Source organism: Ovis aries, chromosome 13, assembly GCF_016772045.2.
Source record: "Ovis aries strain OAR_USU_Benz2616 breed Rambouillet chromosome 13, ARS-UI_Ramb_v3.0, whole genome shotgun sequence".
NCBI lineage: Eukaryota > Metazoa > Chordata > Mammalia > Artiodactyla > Bovidae > Ovis > Ovis aries.
Window position 1 is genome coordinate 7905690 of NC_056066.1, and position 23624 is coordinate 7929313.

General features: G+C 38.0%; 1 protein-coding gene across 2 annotated transcripts in view; it reads left to right on the top strand.

The window, feature by feature from the left end:
* Positions 1–23624, top strand: part of MACROD2 (mono-ADP ribosylhydrolase 2) — a 2324156-nt gene that overhangs the window by 525380 nt on the left and 1775152 nt on the right. For both annotated transcript variants that reach the window (XM_027976486.2, XM_042230293.1), the window contains exon 4: positions 13678–13707. In XM_027976486.2, the coding sequence (XP_027832287.1) occupies positions 13678–13707 (30 nt within the window). The remainder of the gene's footprint in view (positions 1–13677; positions 13708–23624) is intronic.

A 23624-nucleotide genomic window follows, 5' to 3' on the forward strand; every position in this document is an offset into this window, starting at 1 on the left:
ATAATTTAATTAGAAAGTGGAGGAAACTTTCTAATCTTTTCTAGCCAAGTTTTTAGTTTGCTTTGAAGTTCAAGACCTATCATGGTTTGTGTCTAATAAACCTAAAAAGAAAGTGCTTAAAGAGGCTCACCATCAGTTGAGATGGATTTATTATTTTTACATTAAAAACAGGCGATTTTAAAATTTATATATTTGAAATCAATCAGAAATTCAGACTGAAAATCTTTCCAAGTGTAAGTGAGAAATTTTTACTGATGTATTTTACATTTAAATCAGAGACAGTCCAGTAAAACTCATCTTCATGTCAAGACATTTTGCTTCTGATTATTAAGATTTTATGTGCTTTCCAGGGTATACTTGTGAATGTTATATTTTTGCTATTTTTGACTTATTTTAATATGCAAGTTTTAATAATTATTAAAATTTTGCATTTTAAATAATTTTAAAAATTATTAAGTTTGAAAAGTGCATATCTTCTGTTATCCATAAATGCTTTGGAGGAATTGTTCCATAGGATAGATGCATCAATATGTAGTAATACACACACATATGATGATTTTTACTAGAGCTTTTTATATAATGGCAGAACTGGAAAAAACCTTAGTGGCCATCAATAGGGAGTGGCTTTACTCAAATTTGTGAAAATTATCAGTTCAGTTCAGTTGCTCAGTTGTGCCTGACTCTTTGCGACCCCATGAATCACAGCACGCCAGGCCTCCCTGTTCATCACCATCTCCCGGAGTTCACTCAGACTCATGTCCATCGAGTCCGTGATACCATCCAGCCATCTCATCCTCAGTCGTCCCCTTCTCCTCCTGCCCCCAATCCCTCCCAGCATCAGAGTTTTTTCCAATGAGTCAACTTTTTTCATGAGGTGGCCTAAGTACTGGAGTTTCAGCTTTAGCATCATTCCTTCCAAAGAAATCCCAGGGCTGATATCTTTCAGAATGGACTGGTTGGGTCTCCTTGCGGTCCAAGGGACTCTCAACAGTCTTTTCCAACACCACAGTTCAAAAGCATCAATTCTTCGGTGCTCAGCCTTCTTCACAGTCCAACTTTCACATCCATATATGACCACAGGAAAACCATAGCCTTGACTAGACGGACCTTAGTGGGCAAACTAATGTCTCTGCTTTTGAATATGCTATCTAGGTTGGTCATAACTTTTCTTCCAAGGAGTAAGTGTCTTTTAATTTCATGGCTGCAGTCACCATTTACAGTGATTTTGGAGCCCCCAAAAATAAAGTCTGACCCTGTTTCCCCTGTTTCCCCATCTATTTCCCATGCAGTGATGGGACCAGATGCCATGATCTTCGTTTTCTGAATGTTGAACTTTAAGCCAACTTTTTCACCCTCCTCTTTCACTTTCATCAAGAGGCTTTTTAGCTCCTCTTCACTTTCTGCCATAAGGGTGGTGTCATCTGCATATCTGAGGTGATTAATATTTCTCCCGGAAATCTTGATTCCAGCTTGTGTTTCTTCCAGTCCAGCGTTTCTCATGATGTACTCTGCATAGAAGTTAAATAAGCAGGGTGACAATATACAGCCTTGACGCACTCCTTTTCCTATTTGGAACCAGTCTGTTGTTCCATGTCCAGTTCTAAATGTTGCTTCCTGACCTGCATATAGATTTCTCAAGAGGCAGGTCAGGTGGTCTGTATTTCCATCTCTCTCAGAATTTTCCACGGTTTATTTTGATCTACACAGTCAAAGGCTTTGGCATAGTCAATAAAGCAGAAATAGATGTTTTTCTGGAACTCTCTTGCTTTTTCGATGATCCAGCGGATGTTGGCAATTTGACCTCTGGTTACTCTGCCTTTTCTAAAACCAGCTTGAACATCAGGGAGTTCACGTTTCACGTATTGCTGAAGCCTGGCTTGGAGAATTTTGAGCATTACTTTACCAGCATGTGAGATGAGTGCAATTGTGTGGTAGTTTGAGCAATCTTTGGCATTGCCTTTCTTTGGGATTGGAATGAAAACAGCTTTTCCAGTCCTGTGGCCACTGCTGAGTTTTCCAAATTTGCTGGCATATTGAGTGCAGCACTTTCACAGCATCATCTTTCAGGATTTGAAACAGCTCAATTGGAATTCCATTACCTCCACTAGCTTTGTTCATAGTGATGCTTTCTAAGACCCACTTGACTTCACATTTCAAGATGTCTGATTCTAGATTAATGAAAACTATAGTATATCATAAATTATTTTATTATATCAGTTCAATTCAGTTGCTCAGTCATGTCCCACTCTTTACAACCCCATGCCCTGCAACATGCCAGGCTTCCCTGTCCACCACCAACTCCTGGAGCTCGCTGTAACTCATGTCCATTGAGTCAGTGATGCCATCCAACCATCTCATCCTCTGTCATCCCCTTCTCCTCCTGCCTTTAGTCTTTCCCAGAATCAGGGTCTTTCCCAATCAGTCTGTTCTTTGCATCAGGTGGCCAAAGTATTGGAGTTTCAGCTTCAGCATCAGTCCTTCCAATGAATATTCAGGACTGATTTCCTTTAGGATGGACTGGTTTGATCTCCTTGCAGTCCAAGGGACTCTCAAAAGTCTTCTCCAACAGCACAGTTCAAAAGTATCAATTCTTTGGCACTCAGCTTTCTTTTTTTTTTTTTTTTTCTTTCAGATGACATTATCATTTTTAAATATTTTTTAATAAAAATTTATTTATTTTAATTGTAGGCTAATTACTTTACAATTCTTTATTGTCCAACTCTCACATCCATATGTGACTACTGGAAAGACTATAGCTTTGACTAGACGGACCTTTGTTGGCAAACTAATGTCTCTGCTTTTGAACATGTTGTCTAGGTAGGTCATAGCTTTTTTTTAAATCAAAGAGCAAGTGTCTTTTAATTTCATGGCTGCAGTCACTGTGATCTGCAGTGATTTTGGAGATCAAAAAATAAATTCTGTCACTATTTCCATTTTTTTCCCATCTATTTGCCATAAAATGATGGGACCAGATGCCATGATCTTTGTTTTTTGAATGCTGAGTTTTAAGCCAACATCTTCACTCTCCTCTTTCACTTTCATCAAGAGGCTCTTTAGGTCTTCTTCAGTTTCTGCCAAAAGAGTGATATCATCTGCATATCTGAGGTTATTGATATTTCTCCCGGCAATCTTGATTCCAGCTTGTGCTTCATCCAGCCCAGCATCTTGCATGATGTACTCTGCATATAAATTAAATAAGCAGTGAGACAATATATAGCCTTGACGTACTCCTTTATTAGTTACAGCCCTTGATATATTGATACATTAGAAAATTAGCTTGCATAATAGTTTTTATAGTGCAATAATTTTATATAGCACTATTTTATAATGCAATGATTTTTATAGTAGAATCCATTGTTTTTTAAACAATAATCCCAGGAAGGTTCAATTATGTGTATATGTTTATATGAATATGGATAAAAGTATGGAAAAGAATAGAACATAACAGGAGTTGAGACGTTTAAAAAATGTGTTAATTCACATGTTCAAATGGACTTCCCTTGTAGGTCAGTTGGTAAAGAATCTGCCTACAGTGCAGGAGACCTGGGTTTGATTCCTGGGTTGGGAAGTACCCCTGGAGAAGGAAATAGCAACCCACTCCAGTATTCTTGCCTGGGAAATCCTGTGGACAGAGATGCCTGGCAGGCTACAGTCCATAGGGTCACAAAAGAGTCAGACATGACTTAGCGACTAAACTACCACGTGTTCAAATGAGTACTTCTTCTTATAAAAACTTTTTGGCAATACCTTGTGGCATGCCAACAAAGGTCTGTCTAGTCAAGGCTATGGTTTTTCCAGTTGTCATGTATGGATGTGAGAGTTGGACTATAAAAAAAGCTGAGAACTGAAGAATTGATGCTTTTGAACTGTGGTGTTGGAGAAGACTTTTGAGAGTCCCTTGGACTGCAAGAAGATCCAACCAGTCCATCCTAAAGGAAATCAGTCTTGAATATTCATTGGAAGGACTGATGCTGAAGCTGAAACTCCAATACTTTAGCCACCTGATGCAAAGAAGTGACTCATTTGAAAAGACCCTAAGGCTTCCCTGGTGGCTCAGAGGTTAAAGCATCTGACTCTAATGCAGGAGACCCAGGTTCAATCCCTGGGTCGGGAAGATCCCCTGAAGAAGGAAATGGTAACCCACTCCAGTATTCTTGCCTGGAGAATCCCATGGATGGAGATGCCTGGTAGGCGACAGTCCATGGGGTCGCAAAGAGTCAGACACAACTGAGCGACTTCACTTTCACTTCAGTGCTGGGAAAGATTGAAGGCAGGAGAAGAAGGGGACGACAGAGGATGAGATGGTTGGATGGCATCACTGACTCAATGGGCATGAGTTTGAGTAAACTCCAAGAGTTAGTGATGGGCAGAGAGGCCTGGCGTGTTGCCGTCCATGGGGTCACAAAGAATGGGACATGACTGAGTCACTGAACTGAACTGAACTGTGGCATGCAGGATCTTCGTTCCCTGATCAGGGATCACACCCATGCCCCTTGCAGTGGAAGCATGGAGTCTTAACTCTCGGACCACTGGGGAAATTCCTTTATTTTTTTTCAAAAAATGTGTTTTATGTTTTTAATTAATAAGGAAAACTAGTATATTGATAATTCCCTAAACTATTCTCACTAAGAAAGTTAGTCTGTGTGATTTAGGGTAGCCTTCAGTTGTGACCAATTTGTATAAACCATATCTGTTCAATCAAATTCCCAACAGGAGCCTTGGCATAGTCAAATTAGGATACTGGGCAGCTTTTTAATAAGAGAAATAAGTACAACAGTTGGAGATAGATATGGTATAGGAGAAACTCAAGGGGTTGTTCAGGAACCAAAGGTTACCAACAGCACAGCTGTTACAACTCTTAGCTCAAAGAGGTAAGTAGAGGGAGAAATACCAGAACCCAAAAGGAGAGGAAGTCATGTTATGAACTAAATGACCTTTGTTCAAGGGACATTGTCAGGTCAAGATAATCTTACAGGGGGAGAACCAGGAAAATGAATACCTACAACTCATTCTCAGCTCTCCCACCAGCTACTAACAGGGCTCCCTATTGACTGAGCTCACCAGAGCCAGAGGACCCATTGATGCCATTTGTATAGTTACATCACTGGGCAGAAAACAGGGGCAGCTGTATAGAGTGGGTCTTGAAGAGAAAATAAAAATTATCTGCCTTAAAGTAACATTATTTTAAAACCAAATCATCAAAATAATCCAGAAGATGGAAGTGTTAGAATATGCAAAATAATGCCATCCATTTTCTTTACAGACACACAGATTTAGTTTTAAATTGACCTAAGCACAAAGGCAGACTTAAATATATTTATAATTTGGAGATACCCTTCTTCCTGAGTCTCTTCTGTGCAGAATTTCTTCTTTCTTCCCCAAACTCTGATGCGGGCATAGCCCAGAATTGGATTGACGGGAGAGGAGAGTAGTTCTCTGTGATGAACATGGCCCTGGTCCCTGCAAAGTGAGGATTCGTCTGAATGCCTTTAGTAAATCCCCACTATTAGTGGAGGTTTTTACGTTAACCTCTAGTGTATCTTCCAGAAGCAGCACTGTAATCAGGGTCTCGGATCGGGAACTGACATTGCTGAGCCTCAGCATATTCCAGGTGCCATAAGTGCGTTCACATAGTTGATCACTCTTTTATTTATTTATTTTTTTAAGTTTATCACTCTAAAACCTCTCAGCTAACCTGTACCATGACCATTATTTTACCAACTGGCTGATTAATACAAGTGATTAAATAATCAATTAGAGTTTTAAGAACTTCTCAAGGACGGTGATAGAGTCTGGAATTGGGCCTCAATCTGTGTGGTTCCCTCCTGGCATAGCCTCACTTTGCTGTGAAATTGTGAAGGAGTCACTATGTGTTATTGTAACTCTCTCATCTGTCCCAAAAATATGACTTTCCCTTTCCCCCCCTCTCATTCCCCTGTCTTACATTCATTCTCTTAGTTGTGTTTTTAAGAGGTAATTATTCAGTCCCGAACTTTACTAAGAACTGTGTATGGTACCGTCGATACCAACAAATATGGCATTTACCTTTATGGATATTAGAGCTTCGTAACTGTTCTCAAGGTAGCAATCCTATTCCTTTCCTTTAACCCCAAATCCTTTAAATTTGAGGTTCTTTGTCTCAAGCTTTCAATTTATTTACTATGACAAAATTATTCTTTTGTCTTATTGGTTTAAATTAAAATATAAGCTAAAATAAACCTTTTATAAAAACTCATTTGCTGTTTCATTATCAGGAAGAAATAAAGATTCCATAATATTTTAAGAAAGATGAAATAAAGAAACTTTGTAAAACAGTTTTTTTTTAAAAAGGTCCTCTCTGGTTTTATTAAAACAAGTTAGTCTTTCTGAGAAGTGTATAAATGAGAGTGCATGTTCAGGCTTATATTATCATTAGGATAAAGTGTATCATATTCCCTCAAATAAGTGCATCTTCTGTTTTTCAAATTGAGACTTCATTTGCAATCAAAATCTTCCTTGTGAAAGACAAGTTAAAAACTTCTGTTCAAGTGTCTGGTATCATTACAACTACAAAGCTAATGTACATTTGAACTCTTTCCCCCAGCCCCCTATTTTGATATGTTTGTTCACTCTTTGGAAAGCCCAGATTGGGTTACTCGAGTAATCCCAGTTTTGTAACCGAGCCAGTGTTATCATTCTCAAAATTACAACTGATTCAGAGCACAGTGGCAAGAAGGGTGATGGTACACGTTAATAGAAGCGTGCACTGATTTCTCTTATTTCTGTATTGAACTGTGAAGCTGTAGAAACCACCAATGCTTTAGTTTATTCTTTAATAGTTAAGTTAGGCGATCTTCAGTAGGCTAACATTTGGTAGACCCCATGCACACTACATTCTGTTACCATCTTTGAATGTGATTTCAGAGGAACAAGCAAACAACAACAATCATATATACATATGTATGTGCATATATATTTCCAATTTGAGATTGGCAATATTGTATAGTAGATCCTAGGTTCTTCTCCTAGGCCTGATCCTAGACGAGTTACCTAACATCTCTGATTCTCTTTATCTTTCCAGTTTTGTAAAATGAAGGAGTTGGACAAAATAAGTAGTTTTATTCCCATGCTGCATTATTCCTAGAAGTCTCCGAGCACCCTGAGTGATAGCTGGTGACATCATATTGGCAAAACAGGACGGCTCTAGCTCCTGTCTTATAGTTCAGCAAGAATAATTCCATTTTGTTTCATTTGTTAATGCTCTCAAGTAAGTTTTCCAATTCCTGATGACCTTCCACCTATTTATCCATAGTAGGACTTACTGTATTCCATTTTTGGCTTCAAGGTGGGTTATAGCTTATCCAACCCACACAGACCCTGGAATAATGAAGAGTTCTTTTGAATTCTGCATTGTATGACATGTAAATTATCCATCATATGTGTATGACTGGTTTCTACATGTGAAATAGTTAAGCCTATTAATTTTCTCTCCCTGTGAGCTTCAAGGAAGGAAATTACAGCATTGCCCCAAACTTGTGGCAGTCTTGATTTTGTTTAGAAGGTGTAAATCTGGAAAAACGTTAACAGAGAGCTGTTGCCAAATTGATAGCTATATTTGTCTGTGTAGATTGTATTTCTACAGCTGTCAGCTGAGTTGGTTGCTCCCTGTATAAAGCGGTTCTAGAGTCATGCACGTGTTTAGGATTTTCATCTTAACAGGTGTTTTTATCCCTTCCTACTTTGAGTTTCAAAATCAAGGGACTGTGATGTGTACCATTCTAAAGGGTGATATTTTGGCTTTTGTATTTTTTAGGATAACATGTTGTGAATGAAGTGGTGTTTTAAGTAGAGCCCCTGGGGAAATTTTTTTGCCAGCAATCGTTTTGACATCCTATGTGCTCTGTTGTAATAAGAAAGCAGAATAAATAAGCTAAACTAGGTGGTCAGGATCCTGTCAGGATGAAAGCAACTATAATTTTCTTTATAATGATGAAAGGCAAACAAAAACCCTGAACAAATAGATTTAATCAATGTTTAAAGACTAGTCTCTCAGGCTGTTGCTTATTTGACAGATAGTCTTGGGTGGAGGTAGAAATGGAGTGGGAAAATAAACAATTACTAAATACAGATAATAGAAATTACTGGGCAAGTGCAATAAAAAAAAATATTTCAAACACTTATCAGGCCAGTTTGACTCACAGTGGATGTGGGTTGTTTCACCCAGCTATGGACTGTTTCACAGACTGAATTATTTCAGACTTGGAAACACAGGAGCTATTATCCATGTTAAGGTACAATGATGGTGCATATTAAATTAGCAGTTTTGTTTTTCAAGATTATTGAATCGAATTTGATTACATCAAAACTGTCAAATCTAAAAGAAGTCCTCAGATCCAGAGATCCTCAATATATGGCATGTGTACTGTCTTTTAATTCTTCCTATCCTCCTCTGACCATGACCAGCGTTATTAATTAATCATGGCTCTCTTTTCAGCAGAGCCTGGGGTTAGCCTCAGAATCCTTCTCCAATCAGAGGTGCAGACAGTCTCTCGTCATTAATGAATCTGAATTGTTTAAAACCTGTTTGCCATCCCTGATTGATTCTAAATTTCCAAATGGAAGAAGAAAAGTAAGATAGTTTTGACTATGATTTGCTTGATACACCTGCTATTTAGTTACTGAACTAGAGTTAAAATAGAGGTTATCTGGCTCTCAGTTCTTAGTTCAGTATCCTTTTTATTACCTTATATAGGCTGCAAAGGATTTTGACATCTTAGGAGGAATAGTGTTGTAAGTATCTAATAAATTAAAGCTTTGTCTTGTATTTTTAATAATGTCATGGCCTATTTTGCATCTAGGAACCTCCAGTGATATGACTACAAATATAGTAATTGTATTTTTCATCATTTGATCCACAATTTAATTCTAATTATATTCTTAAAAAGACACACACATGTAGAAAATGGTCATTTAGGAATTTTTTTAAAGGAAGACTACTGTAGTGTTGCAGTATAGGGTGTTGCATTCCATGGGGTGGCAAAGAGTCGGATACTACTGAGCGACTGAACTGAACTTACTGTAGTGTAATATTCCATTTATATCTTGAGAAAACCAAAAAGAGTGATGCTAATGTCTATTAGCATGATTATTTTTCATGTAGGCTAATTATCCCATGAAAAAGATTCCTGCTTTGTTCTTAATTATTTTTTGGTTTTGATAGTTTTACAATGAATATTTATACTTGTGTATAATTTGATAATTTTAATGAAAAAAATCAAAACCGAGTTTAAGTGGAATAAAGCAGTTTCTCATAAACTTCAAAAAATAATCATTTGCCTAGGGTATTATAAATAAATTCTTCATATTTGTCACTTGAAATTAGATTTTGGTAACTCTTACTCAATTTATGTTCAGTGCTGTTTTTACTTTCTAAGCAGTGAAACTATTCATTTCACTGAGTTGTTATTGTGGGAGGAAAACTATAATAGATTCATTAATTTGTAATGCTTTATTTTAGTTTTTGATTGAATTGATCTTTGAGACAATTACTGAAGCTTGATTTTTTTCCCTCTACCTCTTCTGGTAACAGGGGCATTTTATTTAGGAAAATATGAAAGAAGTTAGTGCTGGTTACTTAGAAAGCATGCTCAGGGAAATGGGGTTGGCATTTCCTACTCCAGGGGATCTCCCGACAAAGGATCAAACCTGTGTCTCTTGCATCTGCTGCACTGGCAAGTGGGTTCTTTACCACTGTACACATAGGAAGCTCAGTAACATACTGTCCCAGGCACTGCTGGGGTTTGAACCCAGGATCTTCTGTTCAATAGACAGGCGCTTTGACCAGCTAAGCCATGGTACTGGCATGCTCAGCGAGGCCATTTTTAAATATTCTGGATGCAGCAGCGTCATGCTTATCAACTTCAAGCTTTCTTAGTTCCTTTTTTAATTTTCTTCCCCGTGAAACTCAAGGAATAACAAGAGGCATATCCAAAATTCCCTCCAACATGGGACTCAGATAGGGACATAAATATATAAACACATTACGTATATTCTTTTAAAAAACGTTTTAATTTATCTTGAAGTATAGTTGGTTAGTAATGTTATGCTAGTTTCAGTTTCCTACATTATTAATCACTATTTCTAAATAAAGTATAGGAGTTTCCTTAGCGGTCTTTGATTTTACAAAAAGAAAAAGGACCAAAGTTTTCTCTTTGTAGACACCTCAGTAAACAAAACCTGTCTTCTATGTCAATAAAGAAAAAGGATTAAATCTGCCAATTATCTGACTATTACAAAACACATATTGCTGCTGCTGCTAAGTCGCTTCAGTCGTGTCCGACTCTGTGCGACCCCGTAGATGGCAGCCCACCAGACTCCTCTGTCCTTGGGATTCTCCAGGCAAGAATGCTGGAGTGGGTTGCCATTTCCTTCTCCAATGCATGAAAGTGAAAAGTGAAAGTGAAGTCGCTCAGTCGTGCCCAACTCTTAGCAACCCCCTCGCCTGCAGCCTACCAGGCTCCTCCGTCCATGGGATTTTCCAGGCAAGAGTACTGGAGTGGGGTGCCATTGCCTTCTCCGAAACACATGTTGAGAGCTTATTATATGCAGACCAAACTATTAAACTCAAATCTTATCTTTAAGAACTTCCTATCTAATTGGGATATACCTCAATTTATTGGAAGTAATTAAGTAAAAATTAAATGACTGTTAATTTCAGACACACAAAAGTCCTTTTCACTTTTGTGAAATGGATGAAATGCTCTTAATCCATCTGATCGATAAATGTTGAAAATCAGTTATATTGCATATAGGGTGCTTTGTAAAGATACAATAATAGAAATCCTACTAAAGATTCACTTTTATTTGCCTACAGTTATGTCACTTTTGCCACTTTTGCCCCTATGGCTCAGCAACAAAGAATACACCTGTAATGCAGGAGCTGTGGTTTTGACCCCTGGGTCAGGAAGATCCCCTGCAGGAGGGCATGGCAACCCACCCCAGTATTCTTGCCTGGAGAATACCATGGACAGAGGAGCCTTGTGGACTATAGTCTATAGCGTTACAAGAATTGGACATGACTGAAGTGCCTGAGCACGTATGCACGTCACTTTTACTGAAGAAAAAGCATTTATTTTTTAAATTTTAGAGAACAGAAGTTGATAAAATACTTAAATTTGATGGATTCTTTAGATAAATCATTATTGGGATTATAGTTATTAGAATTGCTTTGAATTTGATTTGAATATATTTAAGCAGCTTAAATTAAGATTCTATTACGTGAATGGTAATGCACATGAAATTATCTTAAAAATGATTGTGCACTTTGTAGATGCCACAATTTTATGAAATATTTCTATGTTGATATTAAAAGTGTAACCAGAAATGCTCATCTAGACACGAGCACACATCTGAGATAAATGGACTTGATGGTCCTCCAAACCTGGAATTCCAGTTCCTACACCTACTCCCACTCATCCACCCACATCTATTGGACAAGTGCCGGATTAAACAGATGGGACTTGGTCTGTGCTCTCCAAACAGGCAAACTCTACCTTTATTAAGCAAAGCACTGGGGAAAAATAGGTTACATTTTGGTATTGTGATTCTGGGCATGAGAATTTGAGTGTAAAGCTACTCTTCATTACTATTGTTGTTTGTTGTTGGAAATAAGTTTTTTTTATGAATGAATATGTATAAATTGGAGGACAACAGATGGAGTTTCAGGGATCTGGAAAAGCTATAGACAAGGACGGAGTTCTCAGTCAGATTTAAAAATAAAAAATCAGCAGAAGTGTGAAATGCCATACAGTTTTAAAAATTCATGTAGTTAAGATTTTTAGAAAGTGTTTGGGTTTGCCAATAGACATCATGAAATTTCCCCCATCCACTAAAGGGTATGGGCCCAAGATAATGATTGGTAATGATTTGAGAGAATAGCACTGAAACATGTATATTATCATATGTGAAATAGATTGCCAGTCCAGATTTGATGCATGAGACAGGGTGCTCAGGGCTGGTGCACTGGGATGACCCTGAGGGATGGGATGGGGAGGGTGGTGGGAGGGGGGTTCAGGGTGGGGAACACATGTACACCCATGGCTGATTCATGTCAATGTATGGCAAAACCACTATAATATTTTAAAGTAATTAGCCTCCAATTAAAAAAATTTAATTAAAAAGAATTGGTAACATCTTTCCTCATGCCTCTTCAGCAAGTTGCCACTTCAGCACAGTTTGATTTTGAGAAAATATTAAGTCCTGGATACCATCTAAGTAAATATTACATGTTTTCATTGTGAAGTCAGAGGGATTTGAGGGCTCTGAGTTGACACAGTGGCAGATGACTTGTAATATCTGAAGTGAGTTTTGTTTGACTAATGGGATTGCTACTCAGTCCATATTTGTGATGAAAGCAGTGAGGGAAAGCCAAGAGCAGCTATTATTATTAATAGATGGCCCTGTACTTGGAAGATCATATGAAATAAGATTTGATGCTCTAATATTGACATACTGAGAAAACCTTCAAAGGTGTTTGTTCTCCATGCATTTTTATAATGTTCTCTTTAGTGTTGCAATAATTAACAAACCATCTCTTATGGATACAGGCATTTATTCTTAAAATGTTCCATTTTTTTAATTGATGAAATCATTAACACTCTGATATTTCCTTCTCTTACCAGGCCAGTGCATGGTCTGTGGATATCACACTAAAATTCAAGTTAAAGATTCCTAGTATTTCTTCTTAAATGATTTCTATAATCTTTTGGTAGCTCAGATTTCTCCACGAAGAAAGACACCTTGGTTACTACATACTTTATGTTGCTCCAAGAGTTCTGTTTTCTGACTTTTGTAGTGGCTGGATTATCATAGGCATAAACAATGGCAACCCACTCCAGTGTCCTTGCCTGGAGAATCCCAGGGACGGCGGAGCCTGGTGGGCTGCCATCTATGGGGTCACACAGAGTCGGACACGACTGAAGCGACTTAGCAGCAGCAGCAAGGTTGCTTAATAGTTCAGCAAAAAATTGCCATGGAACTTTCTGAAAATTTGACCTCTTAAAATCTAAATGGAATTGTTTTATATTTTGCTTATTGTTTGACTTCTATAATTGAGTGGGCTAGATTAATAGGTAAATGGATATGAAATGACAAATCATTGTTTTACAAAAATATTTAAAATGTGTTTCTTTCCCACAAACAAAAAATTAATGCACAAAAGAATACATCTGTTGCTATTTAAGTTCATTCTTATAGCAGAGTAACTTGAGATAGCTTTATTTGATGGTATTTAATTTAATTAAAATTATCATTATACTTTTTTGTTGCATTATCCTTTGAAATTATTGAAATTGCTTAAGTAACATTGTTATATCTCTACTTGATAAAATTGAGAAAACAGAAGGTTACTTTAGATACAGAATGGTAATAAAAGGATCATAATATGTATTTTATTTTATTAGATGTAAGAACATTGCAAAAATAGTCATTTGAAGAGAAAAAGGAGATACAAGTAGTGAATATTTACATTTTCATGCTTCATAAAACAAAGACTGTATCTTTATATGAAAGTACATATTGTGATATACGTGTGTGTATATATGTATGGCATGATCATTACCAACTTTTTCTTGGAATACTCTGGCATAAACATATTTTAATATATTATTTAACATCTTTTGTTTGTTTTCTTTTAAACAGCAAATGCCAGTCTTCTTGGAGGTGGAGGTGGTAAGTCCTCAATATCATTTAAAATATATTTTATTACTACACCAACCATAAGATGTTTAGTAAGTTCCATGATACTTTAACAAAATTAGTTTTGCTATGTTCATTAACCATGTAAATTATAATCTTCTAGAGAATAATTCATAACAGAAATATCTTGGGTTTACCTGAATGCTATTTTAACTGACTTCAAAATATGCAGAATATTGTTGTTCTTCTCATGAAGCCTTGTGTTTCTACCTTTGACTTAAGCTATAGCAGCAGTAAGCTAGTGAGATGAATACACATATAGGAGATAATAGAGTCACTTTAAAAGAATTACTTTATTGAATTATAGTTGATTTAAAATGTGTTAATTTCTTCTGTATCGCAGAGTGATTCACTTATACCTGTGTATATATGTGTGTGTGCTAAGTCGCTTCAGGCACATACAACTCTGTTACCCCAAGAACTGCAGCCCACCAGGCTGCTCTGTCCATCGGGTTCTCCAGGCAAGAATGCTGGAGCAGGTTGCCATGCCCCCCATGTGTGTGTGTACACAGATATAAATTCTTCTTCCATTATGTTTTATCACGGGATATTGAATGTAGTTCCCTGTACTAAACAGTGGGATCTTGTTTATTCATTCTATGTATAATAGTTTGTGGGCTTCCCTAGTGGCTCAGTGACAAAGAATCCACCTGCAATGAAGGAGATGAAGCAGATGTGGTTCAATCTCTGGGTCAAAAAGACCCCCTAGAGAAAGATATGGCAGCCCGCTCCAGTATTCTTGCCTGGGAAATCCCATGGACAGAGGAGCCTGGCGCAGTTCATGGGGTCGCAAAGAGCGGGGCGCAACGGAGTGACCAGACAACAGCGACAGAGTGTTTGCGAATGCTGATCCTAAACTCCCAATCCACCCTCCCACTTTGATCCAGTGTTTTCAACCACAAGTCTGTTCTGCTTCTGTGAATCTCTTTCTGTTTTGTGGGTAAGTTCATCTGTGTCATATTTTAGTTTCCACATGTAAGTGATGTCATATGGCATTTGTCTTTCTATTTCTGACTTACTTCACTTAGAGTGCTGATCTCTAGGCCCACCCACGTTGCTGCAAGTGACAGTATTCCGTTCTTTTTACGGCTGAGTAATATTCCATTGTGTATTTACCCATGCCTCTTTCAGTAAACATTGAGGTTGTTTCCATTTCTTGGCCACTGTACATAGTGCTGCTGTGAAGATAGGGGTACATGTATCTTTTTGAATTATAATTTTTTCCAGATATATGGCCAGGAGTAGAATTGCTAGATCATATGCAACTCTATTTTTAGTTATTTTGAGGAACTTCCATACTGTTTTCCATAGTGATTGCAAGATAGAGTTACTTTTTTTAAAGTCACTTGCACTGTGAGTTCTGAAACAACCTGTGGTTTTTCTTTCTTCATCATAACGACTAAAAAAATGTTTATAGCCTGAGGGCTTCCTATATCAGCAACTTACTGTGAAAAATAAAAAAAAGCAATTAGTATTGGCATTTTGCTTTTTCTTTCTTCCTTTTTAGAGGAGAAAGAGAAAGAGATCAAAGTGAGATGAGGAAGAGAGAGATTCCTGTACTAGGAATTCTTCTCTGATACTAAATTCTTGGAATAAAAATAAAATATTCTTTTTATTTCTAGGTTGAAAGGTGAAAGCATTCCTAGCCCCAGGCTATATTACATAGTGAGGTAGGAAAAACATATACAATAGAATGGGGTCCTTTTCATTTAGGGCCCAGATGGACATAAATAGGTTTATTTTCTCTCCTTCTTCCTCTTGCTCCTTCTTTCCATGTACATGGTTGAAGTAGACATGATTATACAGAGCTTTAGGTTTTCAACAAATTGGAACTTATTTATTGATCCTAAACTTTTAAGAAATATAATCCTTTATTAATCATCACTAGAAGTTTTCAGTGTGAATGTTATTAAAAATTAAAATTTTAACCATTGTTCTCATATTTGAATCAATAGATCTTTAAAAACAGAATATTGGAAATAGAAATGATAGAAAACAGTTTAAACTAGAAAGTGCTCTTCATATTATCATGTCAATGTACATTCTGTAGCAAAATATTTTTCATCTTCCACAGATTTCTTTAGAAAATATATGTAAGGTTTCTCATTGTCCTACTTCTTTTTTGGTATTCGTTGGGAACTAGAAGGGAAAATTTCCTTAAGAATTTACTGGTTTTCTGGTAAACTTTTATCTCTAGGTTTCTTATATGAAAGAAGCATTAAAATAATTCACTCATAATGCTGATTTTCTTACATGACATATTAGTATTTTTACAAATTGGGCTACTACCATTAAATAGGATAAAAATGTTAAAGTTGAGTCTACATGTACAAATCCAGACTATTATGGTTCTTGGCTAAAGAAAAATGAATTAACTAATTATATAAGTTAAATTTTAGCGGCCCATAGCAGAAAACCCCACAATAATAGTGACTTAAAAGAGATAGAAATATATTTCTGTCTCTCCTAAAAGTAGCCTAGATGTAGGCTAGACCAACTGGGTGATAATCCCATCCTGTCGTCAAGCACTCAAGCTCTGACTTTGTGGTCTTCTTCCTGCTGTGTGGAATCAGGGTCCATGAAGGCTACTGGACAGGGGTACAGTAAGGGGTAAAGCAACAATAAAAAAGATGACCTTCAAAATCAAGCCAGTTTTCTTAGAGCAGCTTTACTAAAGTCCCACATTATCCTTGAATTGATAATGTTCATTTGTGGATAAGATAGTTTTATTCCAGGAAGCAATATGTTCATCCAAAAAAAAGAAAAAAAGCAGTGTTCTCTTTTCTGTGGAGGAAGGAGAAGGTGGAGGTTTTGGTAGGCAATGGCTAGTCTCTGCCATTGTGAGAGGCAGGCAGCTGGTTCAAGCACCCTTGTCAATCTGCTTTGTCTCAGTCTACATGTACACAACTGGTGTGTACAGAGTTTACTCTAGTGAGTTAGCCTGCATTTCCTTGCGGCTCCTCCAGCCTGATATTGTAAATATTGGAAAATATTGTAAACTTTCAGCAATGGCAAGACATTCAGGAGTAGGCAAACTCAGCTTTTCTTTACCCGAAGAATATACTTGAGTCTTCTAGATGGCTGATTTTGCTAAATGCATTTATTTGCCATAATTTCTCATTTCTAAGTTCTAAAATTAGCAGCTTAGTATTATTATAAAGATAAATTATAGGTATTTAAGATGGCTGTAATTTCTTTCATTAAAGTAGGTCGTTGACAGGTTTAAATTCATTTATGCACTTGTGGAGATGTCAAGATTGCTCTAAAATACACGTTTGATTTTTGGAAGGCTGCATTTAAAAATTAAATTTAAGGAATATTTTTAGCCTTTTTTGAACTTATTTTTGGCCTTTTGATTCTATGAGAGATCTTATTAATCCTGCCAGTGATATTTGTACAGCAACAGCTAATAATCATCCAATAAGGAACACTTGAACTGATATAATACTCTTGGATTTAATCAATGATTCCTTTTGCTGACTTGAATTAATATCCCTTCAAAAATCTCTAAAGGAAGTAGTTTTTTGATTTACTAAACAATTTGTCAAGAAAATTTGGCGCCATATAAAAAATAATAAGGGTACCTTAAGTACCATTTTCTTAGGTTCTCAGGAGAGCTTCCCTCCAATTCTGTGTACGTTGTATTTGAAATTTAGGCAAACTCAGTCTATACAAAATTGTATTAACCATAATCTTAGCATTTTGCTGTTCTTTTTTGAGTGCTTATTAGCAAGACATCTCCTGAAAGGAGATTGCAAATATGGTTACAATCATCCTCTCAGTTTTGGTTTTAAAGTGAGAGAATCATTTCATGTAGGTGTGCATTTTCATCTTTTGCCAGAGGTCACTATCTTTAGAAACTTCATGTAACTTAGTGTCATTGTAGAGAGCATAAGTGATAGGCTTTCAACTACCTAGTCATATCAGCTAAAATTCTTGGTAAAATGGATCATCTTTGTATCTCTTTCCTAGATATATTAAGAGCATATAAATATATATAATATTTAAGCTAAAGCTGAAACTCCAGTACTTTGGCCACCTGATGCGAAGAGTTGACTCACTGGAAAAGACTCATGCTGGGAGGGATTGGGGGCAGGAGGAGAAGGGGACGACAGGATGAGATGGCTGGATGGCATCACTGACTCGATGGACGTGAGTCTGAGTGAACTCTGGGAGTTGGTGATGGACAGGGAGACTTGGCGTGCTGCGATTCATGGGGTTGCAAATAGTCGTACACGACTGAGTGACTGAACTGAACTGAACTGAAGTGAACTGAAGTAAGAAGTGGCTGGTCTGTAGTGACTGGACTGTATCTTTCAGAAATCCTTTATATTGTCTAAAAATCTTAGAAGTCCTATTAATCTTTTTACAAGGTTGCCATCATTGCTCACAGTAATAACCTGTATAGCTATATAGCACATTGATATATAAAACAGGTGACTTTTATTTTCTTATTTAGTGCTTTTGTTAGTCAGGCTGGGCTATATTAAACTGTTCTAACGGCTTAAATCAGTAAGGCTCATTTCTTGCTCACATCATAGCCTCAGTAGCTTGATGGCTATCCTACTCAGGCTCTGCTGCAAGGGGTAACGGGGTCTCAGGTTGTTTTCCTATCTTGCGCCTATTCTATGGGATATGTGACTCCAGTCACAAAATAGGAAGAGAGAGCTGCTGGATCTTGTGGGTTGTATTTACAGAGCAGTTCGTGAGTGGCTTGTGTCAATTCTGCTTGTTTCGTGGGTCAGAATTCAGACAGGTGACCCCTAACCTAACAACTACAAGGAAGCCTGAGAAGAATAAATGGTATAGTGAATGTCTAGCGCTGTCTCTGACACAGTGCACAGGTGAGATCGGTGTTTATTATTATTTTAATGCTTGAGAGAAATGCGACTTAGGGAGATTTGGTGACTTCCTCAAGGTCACACAGCCTATAAAGTGCAAAGGTCGAATGAAAAGACAGCGTTCTTGTTTCCCATTCAGGATTGATACTGTTACTGATCTGCGATTTAAAATGGCAAGCCACTTCAGTATTCTTGCCTTGAGAAGCCCATGAACAATATGAAAAGGCAAAATGATAGGATACTGAAAGGGGAACTCCCCAGGTCATTAGGTGCCCAATATGCTACTGGAGATCTGTGGAGAAATAACTCCAGAAAGAATGAAGGGATGGAGTCAAAGCAAAAACAATACCCACTTGTGGATGTGACCGGTGATAGAAGCAAGATCCGATGCTGTACAGAGCAGTATTGCATAGGAACCTGAAATGTCAGGTCCATGAATCAAGGCCAATTGAAAGTGGTCAAACAAGAGATGGCAAGGGTGAACGTTGACATTCTAGGAATCAGCGAACTAAAATGGACTGGAATCGGTGAATTTAACTCAGATGACCATTATATCTACTACTGTGGGCAGGAATCCCTCAGAAGAAATGGAGTAGCCATCATGGTCAACAAAAGAGTCAGAAATGCAGTACTTGGATGCAATCTCAAAAACGACAGAATGATCTCTGTTCATTTCCAAGGCAAACCATTCGATATCACAGTTATCCAAGTCTATCCCCCAACCAGTAACGCTGAAGAAACTGAAGTTGAACGGTTTTATGAAGACCTACAAGACCTTTTAGAACTAACACCCCAAAAAGATGTCCTTTTCATTATAGGGGACTGGAATGCAAAAGTAGGGAGTCAAGAAACACCTGGAGTAACAGGCAAATTTGGCCTTGGAGTGCAGAATGAAGCAGGGCAAAGACTAATAGAGTTTTGCCAAGAAAATGCACTGGTCATAGCAAACACCCTCTTCCAACAACACAAGAGAAGACTCTACACATGGACATCACCAGATGGTCAACACCAAAATTGGATTGATTATATTCTTTGCAGCCAAAAATGGAGAAGCTCTATACAGTCAACAAAACAACCAGGAGCTGACTGTGGCTCAGATCATGAACTCCTTATTATCAAATTCAGACTCAAATTGAAGAAAGTAGGGAAAACCACTAGACCATTCAGGTATGACCTCAATCAAATCCCTTATGATTATACAGTGGAAGTGAGAAATAGATTTAAGGGCCTAGATCTGATAGATAGAGTGCCTGATTAACTATGGAATGAGGTTCATGGCATTGTACAGGAGACAGGGATCAAGACCATCCCCATGGAAAAGAAAGGCAAAAAAGCAAAATGGTTTCTGGGGAGGTCTTACAAATAGCTGTGAAAAGAAGAGAAGCGAAAAGCAAAGGAGAAAAGGAAAGATATAAGCATCTGAATGCAGAGTTCCAAAGAATAGCAAGAAGAGATAAGAAAGCCTTCTTCAGTGATCAATGCAAAGAAATAGAGGAAAAGAACAGAATGGGAAAGATTAGAGATCTCTTCAAGAAAATTAGAGATACCAAGGGATCATTTCATGCAAAGATGAGCTCGATAAAGGACAGAAATGGTATGGACCTAAGAGAAGCCGAAGATACTAAGAAGAGGGGGCAAGAATACATGGAAGAATTGTACAAAAAAGATCTTCACGACCCAGATAATCATGATGATGTGATCACTAATCTAGAGCCAGACATCTTGGAATGGGAAGTCAAGTGGGCCTTGGAAAGCATCACTACGAACAAAGCTAGTGGAGGTGATGGAATTCCAGTGGAGATCCTGAAAGATGATGCTGTGAAAGTGCTGCACTCAATATGCCAGCAAATTTGGAAAACTTAGCAGTGGCCACAGGACTGGAAAAGCTCAGTTTTCATTCCAATCCCAAAGAAAGGCAATGCCAAAGAATGCTCAAACTACCGCACAATTGCACTCATCTCACATGCTAGTAAAGTAATGCTCAAAATTCTCCAAGCCAGGCTTCAGCAATACGTGAACTGTGAACTCCCTGATGTTCAAGCTGGTTTTAGAAAAGGCAGAGGAACCAGAGATCAAATTGCCAACATCCGCTGGATTATGGAAAAAGCAAGAGAATTTCAGAAAAACATCTATTTCTGCTTTATTGACTGCCAAAGCCTTTGACTGTGTAGATCACAATCAACTGTGGAAAATTCTGAGAGAGATGGGGATACCAGACCACCTGACCTGCCTCTTGAGAATCTATATGCAGGTCAGGAAGCAACAGTTAGAACTGGACATGAGCAACAGACTGGTTCCAAATAGGAAAAGGAGTATGTCAAGGCTGTATATTGTCACCCTGCTTATTTAACTTCTATGCAGAGTACATCATGAGAAAAGCTGGACTGGGAGAAGCACAAGCTGGAATCAAGATTGCCAGGAGAAATATCAATCACCTCAGATATGCAGATGACACCACCCTTATGGCAGAAAGTGAAGAGGAACTAAAAGCCTCTTGATGAAAGTGAAAGAGGAGAGTGAAAAAGTTGGCTTAAAGCTCAACATTCAGAAAACTAGGATCATGGCTTCTGGTCCCATCACTTCATGGGAAATAGATGCGGAAACAGGGGAAACAGGGTCAGACTTCATTTTTTTGGACTCCAAAATCACTGCAGATGGTGATTGCAGCCATGAAATTAAAAGACACTTACTCCTTGGAAGAAAAGTTATGACCAACCTAGATAGTATATTCAAAAGCAGAGACATTACTTTGCCGACTAAGGTCCGTCTAGTCAAGGCTATGGTTTTTCCTGTGGTCATGTAGGGATATGAGAGTTGGATTGTGAAGAAGGCTGAGCGCCGAAGAATTAATGCTTTTGAACTGTGGTGTTGGAGAAGACTCTTGAGAGTCCCTTAGACTGCAAGGAGATCCAACCAGTCCAGTCTGAAGGAGATCAGCCCTGGGATTTCTTTGGAAGGAATGATGCTAAAGCTGAAGCTCCAGTACTTAGGCCACCTCATGCGAAGAGTTGACTCATTGGAAGACTCTGATGCTGGGAGGAATTGGGGGCAGGAGGAGAAGGGGATGACCAAGGATGAGATGGCTGGATGGTATCACTGACTCGATGGACATGAGTCTGAGTGAACTCCGGGAGATGGTGATGGACAGGGAGGCCTGGCATGCTGCGATTCATGGGGTCGCAAAGAGTCAGACACAACTGAGCGACTGAACTGAACTGAACTGAACTTTGATCTTTAGATTTGCCTTTTCTGTGCACAGGTAGGTGAGTGTTGACATCTGGAAAAATTAAGGAGAGGAAAGGGAAGCATGCAGCTGAGAAACAGATGATGCTTTCCCTGGCTTATTTTTACAAGGCTTAAGCTCCGTTGACACTTTGAAAGTACATACAGTAGCCCTCTCTTCCAGTACCTATGGACTGTCATCCAGATTCATATACCTTTTTTTGTGTATTTGATGTTTAGTCTGAGAGCACATTGCATTTTAAATGCCCAGTCACTCATCTGTAAGAAGCATGTTTTCCATGCACAAAGCCCTATGATGTACTTTTGGAATATATAATAAAAAAAGACCTTTGGAGCCAGTCTTAAATTATGTCAAGAAGCAGAATTATAAAGAAGAGAGTGGAATTAAAAGGATACTTCCTTGATTTCCTTTCAGAACATTATATAACAGACTAGAACAAAAATTACAATCTCTTAGTTTAGATAATATCTTTCCTTTTTATTGTCACAGTAATTAACATAGAACTGGAATCTGCTGATCGAACGCAAATAAGACCTGGTTTATGGGATTTGCTTCCTTTTTAGACTGTCAAAAGCTCCTGAGTACTGAAGCCTGAGGCATAATGTTAGACATTTTAAATGACATTTTCTGACAGAGTAGCAATTTAAGGTTGACTTTTTATATGCATAAATTTGTAGGACTGCTTTTTTAATTATACACACATATATATACATATGTATAGACGTAGCATATATTTGTATCAATACTGTGATTCTAGACCTTATCCTTGAGGTACTTCTGTGACAGGTTAATTTTAAAAACTCTAGGCATAAGCAACTACCGCTAAATAAACTCTCAGCCCCAGATGGAATGCGTGGGAAAGCTGCTTTTCTAGAATGAGAACACAGCGTATATAATGCTATTCTCTACCTCCAAAGGCTTCTTGCTTTTCTTGTACCCCTCGATAGAGGGGCCTCGATAGACATGAGCTTGAGTAAGCTCCTGGAGTTGGTGATGGACAGGGAGGCCTGGCGTGCTGCAGTCCACAGGGTCGCAAAGAGTCGGACATGACAGAGTGACCGAGCTGACGGAGATTTTAACAGGGTGAGGTGTCAAATGCATCTCAAAAGGAGCAAAATCATAAAACTGTTTGGTGTCATACAGCAGATGCTATCAGAGCACCTCCACTCCACCATCATGTTTCTACATACAAACACACATATGAGTGCCTGTTCACTCATTCATTCAACAGATACTAACTTAGTAACAACTAAATGGGACCCCCAAGTGGTCCAGTCAGTGAAGAGTCTTCCTGCAAGGTGGGAGATCTTTGTTCAGTCCCTGGGTTGGGAAGAACCCCTGGAGAAGGAAATAGCTACCCACTCCAGTATTCTTGCCTGAAGAATCCCATGGACAGAGGAACCTAGTGGGCTATATTCCATGGGGTCACAAAGAATTGGACATGACTGAGTGACTAACACTTTCACTTTCAACGACGAAATACTAATTTAGTAACTACTGTGTGTCAGTATTGATTATTTTTTTAATTTATTTTTGTTAATTGGAGGATGTTTTCTTTACAATATTGTATTGATTTCTGCCGTACATCAACATGAATCAGTTATAGGTATACAAATGTCGCCTTCCTCTTCAATCTCCCTCCCAATCCCACCCCATCCTACCCCTCTAGGTTGTCACAGAGCACCAACTTGAGTTCCCTGCATCATACAGCAAATTTCCACTGGAAATCTAATTTTCCATATGTTATTAGTATTGATTATTGATATGGCGATAAACATAGCCCTTTACCTGTGACCAGTCATGGT